The sequence below is a fragment of the Cynoglossus semilaevis genome, chromosome 7, assembly GCF_000523025.1.
Source record: "Cynoglossus semilaevis isolate Cse_v1.0 chromosome 7, Cse_v1.0, whole genome shotgun sequence".
Taxonomy (NCBI): domain Eukaryota; kingdom Metazoa; phylum Chordata; class Actinopteri; order Pleuronectiformes; family Cynoglossidae; genus Cynoglossus; species Cynoglossus semilaevis.
Genome location: NC_024313.1, coordinates 2,885,723 through 2,892,224, shown reverse-complemented (window position 1 = coordinate 2,892,224; position 6,502 = coordinate 2,885,723). Strand labels below are relative to the sequence as shown.

Below are 6,502 nucleotides of genomic sequence, written 5' to 3'. Positions count from 1 at the left end.
ATCCTCCTGGAGTTTCAGGTAAACACATACTGAAGCAGCGTTCTCAGCAGATTAGGTGAAGAAAGGTCATAGACAGGTGACGAAAAAAAGTTTCAGGGAAGCCTCACAGAACATAAGGTCCCTGCACTTGTGACCGGGTCAGTGAACGTGGACGTTTCTCTTGAAAAGTCAAGTTCTCTCAGAGAACACTCTTCAGTCAGAGAGTTGAACGAATGTGAAGTAGTTGAAAAGATACAAGGGTTTGGTTTTGTGAAAACAATTCTCCTCCTGTCGTTCTGCAAGTGGTTTTACTCAAGGCAAACACGTCACATTTTATATTTTAGAAAACATTACCACAGCTAGGATAACTGACTATATTGTTTCCTGTATGTTATCATATTTACCTGTAAACCTAAGCTACTGCACAGGTTCTAAAGCTTTATTTTTCAATCTTGGGGTCACGACCCCATGTAGGGGTCGCCTGGAGTTCACATAGGGTTGCCTGAAAAAAAATACTGATAAATATTATTATGATTGAAAACACTGAACACAATCTTAAACAGCTGTATTCTTTACATTTAATGTCCAATATTATCAATATTATCAGCCCAGAATTAGCATAATTATGTAATATCTGCAAAAAAAGTCTTTATGGTCGCCAGAAATTTGCATTAATGTTTAGAAAACTAATCTTCACACCACATGTTTTCCGTGGTTAAATTACGAGGTGGATTTTGACGTGCTTCTGTGTCCACGCTTGCAGACACCTTCACACTCGACAAAACCATGAAAGAGCCGTGACGTGGATTTCAGCTCGTTGCATCACTCGGAGTGTGAGAGAATCTGAATCCGACATCTGTTAACGATGAAGCTTTGACAGGGTTTATGAGTCAATCTGTGGTCTACACACTTTTTTTACTACGCCTGACATATTGAAAAAAATCCCAATAAACAAGATCTATAAATCATAATATTATCGGCCCGATATTAGCATAATTATCGGTTTAAAATATATAAATATATACTATAAAATAGTTATGGAAAAAAACGACTGTTTATGAAAGTGAAAGCCACTAGATGGCAGCATTGCAGCTCATTTTTAAAATCTATTTTAATAATCAGGGGTTTGGGAGGAGGGAGGGTGTAAAAAACTTCTGTCCACTGGGGGGGCATGGCAGAAAATAATTGTGACAGTGCTTTAACCCATCACCTTAGTGAGCAGGCGGCCACCACTGCCCTGTATATCGGTATCGGTTGATATCGGAAAAAAGTGAATTGAATAAAGAATAAGGAGAAAACAAGAGGCTAGCTAACTAGATAGTCATGTAATAAACGTGATATAGGGACATTTTGTCCTACAAAGTTTTTCATTTCACGAGACGGTCACCGCAGCAACGGGCATGCCAGATTGTGCCACTGCTGAAAAACAGGCAGTTTGTTTGGCAGCCGGTCAGAAACAGAAACTTCCAGTCATAGCTAGGACATCTCCAGAGCCTCGTTATGAGACTCGTTAGCAGCAAGTCATATTCTTATACTGGAGTGTAGGTAGAGAGCCCACTTCATCAGAGTTACATTCTTTCACAACTAGGTCTGTTTGAGGCAGAGTAAGTCTCTGTGAGGTGAGCCATGCCGTAAAAGTGGACAGCCTGCTTCCAATCCGATCATAAAAAAAAAAAATATATATTCTCGTAGTTTCTGATTGGACCTTAATCCCAGACAGCGCCGTTATCTTATAATTACCCACAAGGAAATATGCAGGGATTGTATCAGTTTGGATTGGAATTGGAAAGGGGAAAACGCCCATCCTGTTCAAACCCCGACAGCCGTTTGAACAGAGTGCTGGATTACACCGCTGAAACACAGCAACTGAAGACCAGACAGGGAATATTCTGGGTTCTAGGCCAGTGGCAGTTCTGATGTTACAGACAGGTAAATGAGCTCAAAAAAAGAAAAAAGAAGACTACAGCAAATGTGACAAATATCTACAGTTTTTACAGTTTCGGTTGTACAGTAATCACAACCTTTCCTGCAAAAGGGGAGGAGAAGGGGAGCAGGGGAGGGAGGCAAGGGATGCCAGACCCTGGAGACAATTTAAAGGGCTTTGAATAATTAATCCTGCTTTTGGGGATTACCATGATTCACACGTGTTATCATGACTTAAAGGATGTATTGAGGAGGGCAAAGGTCGAGACTATCCTCCTTGAAAATAAACTGAAAAAAATAGTAATATTTCTACAGTCAATATTAAATCGATGCTACAGTTTGTACTTCAAAGTGCCTATATCACCTGACAAAAAAAGGATAATATGGAAAACTGCCCCTTAAGACCCCTAGTGGAAATACAGGTACCTGATCATGCACTATGGCTGAGCAACTCAAAACCCAGGCTCAGGGAATGATGCCCAGAAGTGAATTTAAAAGACAGTTGTGTTAAGAACAAGACAAGTAAACTTTAAGGTAAGAGTAAAGTCCCCACGGCGTCAGTACAAGTTTACACTTCAGTAAATTCTGAGTTCCTTTCGGTACTTTGCTAAGTGTAAAGTCAATGTGCATTAAACCTTAATACCGCTCTTAGTCTTGAGGGAAGACGTTGTGCTCACGAAGCCTTCAGCTGCTGGAGGATTATTGTGTTTCTTTAAAACTGTTGGGTGCTTAAAATTAGGCCCAAAAAAAAAAAAAAAAAAAAAAAAAAAAGAAAAAGGCTGAATGATTTGATAAAAATGTCGAAACGCAATTAAACTGGCCCAATAACAATAACACAAAAAGTATTAGACGTGCCCCAACAGGTTACAATATTATTAAGATTGTGTCACTCTGTATAATTTAATATTTTTCACAAATTATGTTGTTATTGAAAATCTTTGGATCAAGTTATGTGGAAAACATGAGAAGAAGAAAAGTATCAAAATGTATTACAACATTTAACTAATTTTATTATTTAGATAATCCATTATTGACTTAATGTAGTCACTTGATCTAGTGGTAAGAGAGTTAGACTTCTATTTTTAAACGTTGACCAAATAAACTCTTTTTAATTTTTTTTCCTGCAGAATATCGCCGTCTTGTGGACAAAGATAGCACAACCGACTTCACTCTGTGAAGTGTTTGGCAGATATAACCGCAGCGTTCCAACCGTTTCTGTTGCTGAAGCTTTAGCTTTTGTTATACTACTATTAAGTAGCAAAATTATTAACTTAATTAAATGTGTCACTCCGCTAACCTACCCTTGTGGATCTTTCGATAGAAGACGAATTAAAAAAATTAAAATATTGATGAATTATGATAAAAAACCGATTTAAAAAAGATTATACCTCAACCTTTAATAAATCTGCAACTTTTTAATATCTGTGTAGCGAAAGCAGCTAAGCTATATCCGTCAAAACGAGTGTTGCACAGTTAGTTGTGCTTTTCTCTACACAATGTCGCCAGTAGACGGCGACATTATGCAGAAAATACAAAATGGGGGAACAATACGTTTTCCTCGCTGTTTTTTTGTAACTGCCAGGTTTCCCAACAACTTTAAAAATAATAGTAATAATGTTTATTATATTTGGGTGTTTTTATACAAAATGTGATAGGACAATAATATATTGTAAATATTCAGGCAATGAAAACTTGAAAAAGCAGTGATTTTTAAATGTTCAGTGTGCAGTCCTCCAACAAACAGTTTAATTTTTATATTCATGAATGTATTTAACCTGTGAAAGTTGTCTTCTGTGTTTGCAGGATTTTATACCACCAAATTAACACAAAATTCAAAAAAACATACTTTATTTCAAATTTCTGCAATAGGGGCCACTAAAAACAAGCTGCAGTGACACACAGGCCCCGAGTTAAACGCACATTGATAGAAAATATTCTTGGGTTTTTCTTTTAAAAAAGAAAAACAAAAATCACAAATAACATAAAATCCCAGGAGAACTTATGGATGAAAAATTGGAACGCAGCGCTGTGGAGCGTTGCTCAGTCAACAGAAAAAAAGGAACACTTTTTTTTTAAGAGCACAGTTTGGTACGGCTTTCCGACCTTCTCTCGAAAACAAAGAACTTTTAGGAATACGTGGAAAACTAACAATTGAACAGGGGAGATGTCAACTTTTCCCCTCCATTGTACAATGTGAAAGGTGGCGTCGGGGTTATGCAGCCGGTGAAGAAAAAAAGACTGCAGTGAAGACACACGCACACACACACATCAACATGCACCACATGCCTACGCAGTCAATCACTGACTGACTTCCTGTGAAAATTGGGGAGGACAGAGCACGCCGTGGTCACTGACTAACAAACACACCGATTACCTGACAGGGCAAAATTTCCAGCTGACTACAGGAAAACTAAAACAAGAGCAAACAACAGGACAAACGTTCAGACGCTTTGTACAGTTCATAGATGTCGGATCTGTTCTTGTTTCAATTCGTCCAAGTTCCAAAAAAGAAGGTGGAATGAAGCTCCAGAGAGACGAACGACAGAAGATAACTGCTTTTCAGATTTAGCTTGACTTATTCGGAGAGCAACACAACTTCACACCCATTGTTTGAACGCTTAAAATATATATATATATTTATATCCATATCTTAAAAAAAATGTTTAAAACAATAGCAAACTGTTAATTACATAAAAACACTCTGGAGCGCCATCACACTGAATTACCATCTAGGAACAAAAATAAGCCACAATTTAGATTCTGGTCAAACTAAAGGCAGAAATCCCGACTGGTGGCACTACGTTTATGCTTAAAAGCAAACAGGAGTCAGTCCAGTCAACCAACTACAGTGCATTTTGAAGGTGATTCTCATGTATGGGGCATTTTTGAATGACCTATGACCCCCTGCATCAGGGCAAGTCACGTCGCCCTGGTCCACTACACCCGTACCATGTGAATGTGAATTCAAAAGGAGGACGAGACAAAACAAAAGGTGAAATGATGCTTAGCTCACAGGCTTTTCCTTCCCTGTAAGTTTCTCGTTGGACATGTCAATTTTACAGTACCCTCACAGTCCTTTAGGCTTGTCAGAGTTCTCAAAGACTCCAAAGAGATTTTCCTGAAAGATTCCAGTTACAGGATATGGAAGGATACTGAAGAGTCTGCTAACATAGGAGGAGTTTCAGAGTTCCCGCTCCTGATTTTGCTTTTTTCTAATTCACCACTCAGCATCACCGATGGCTTTGGAGAAGACATAGTCTCTCCCATTCAGGTTCATGATTCCATCTTTCAGATAGAATTTCCATTTGTTCTTACTTCTGTGAATCTGAGGAGCAAAGGAAAAAAGAACCTCAGTTATGAGAAGAAAAGAAACTAACAACTGTCGACCACCACACGGTAGTTTTAGGCAAAACCATCATCTTGACTAACAACATCTGGAGGTTCTGCTGATATTAAGAACTCATTCATTCAGTTAGATAGACTGAATATACTGTCAATTTTGTCAAACTACTGTCAAAAATCACGTTTGTGCAGAAGCAAATGTCAAGGTGCGTCTTAGTTCAGCTTCCGCAGACTTGGCCGACGACTGTACCGATATTTGCTTTAGCATTTTGTGGACTCGAACGTATTTTCAGTGAATGAAGGACTCTGGGAAATGTCAGTGAACAAGTAATATTCTGTGGGGGAAGAGTAGACAACATAAAGACTGTTTGTGTGGAGACCAGAGTAAAATGATCGTCTCAGGCAGAGCGAGGAAAACCCTTTAGGCATAGATTAGGGGCAGACAGTGCTGCTGCATCTGTATGACCTTCAAGTCCTGAGTTTGTACTATGTAGAAACCACATGGGTTTATGACTACTTTAGAAAATATTTATCTTTAAACCAAGCATGAAAGAAATCCTTTTGAATATTAGTTAACAGTCAGTGAACAATTGGTCTCTCATTTTCGTAGTTAACAGTCAGTGAACAATTGGTCTTCTCTCATTTTCAGCATCAAAATCTAATTTCATTTAATAGTAGCGGTCACGACTTACCTTGTCATATTGGCACACTACTACATTCTCTGTATCAAACAGCTCCTGGTCCTCTTCATCACTCACATCGTCGCCGCTGTTCAGTGGCTCCTGGCGGAGGGACACAGAGGAGAAAGGTTTGTCATCTGTTGCTCGGAGTCAAAGGTACAGAGTGGTACTGTTCTGTGTCCATTGCGGGGACAGACGTATGATCATGACATCAACAGACAGACAGCAGGATTTCTTTCGTGCCCACCTCCTCCACCTGCCCGTCCTCCGCATCCTTGTCCTTCTCCTCCTCTTCATCCTCATCATACTCCTCCTCATCCTCGTCGTCATCTGATGAGGTGTCTCCGGCCCCGTCTACCTGCAGCATCAGCGGGGGCTGCTGTGCCTGAGGTTGAGCCTGGGCCTTGTTCTGAACCTGGGCCTGCTGCTGATGGGCCTGTGGTGGAGCGGCACCCTGTACCTGATGTACCTGCTGGACCAGAGCTGCCGTCGTTGTCGCCTGACCAGGCTGCTGCGCCGTAGTCGCTGCCTGCATCACCTAATGGAAAAGAAAGGAAACGGAAAGAAAGCAGAGTGGA

At 39.9% G+C, this 6,502-nt stretch overlaps 1 protein-coding gene across 5 annotated transcripts in view; it reads right to left on the bottom strand.

Annotated features, from left to right (window-relative positions):
• Positions 1-3,733: 3,733 nt before the first annotated feature.
• Positions 3,734-6,502, bottom strand: part of gtf2a1 (general transcription factor IIA, 1) — a 10,571-nt gene continuing 7,802 nt past the window's right edge. For all 5 annotated transcript variants that reach the window (XM_008312766.3, XM_008312768.3, XM_008312764.3 and 2 more), the window contains 3 exons: positions 6,172-6,462; positions 5,937-6,026; positions 3,734-5,227 (listed from right to left, as the gene is read on the bottom strand). In XM_008312766.3, coding sequence (XP_008310988.1) covers positions 5,120-5,227; positions 5,937-6,026; positions 6,172-6,462 — 489 coding nt within the window. In that variant the 3' untranslated portion in view covers positions 3,734-5,119. The remainder of the gene's footprint in view (positions 5,228-5,936; positions 6,027-6,171; positions 6,463-6,502) is intronic.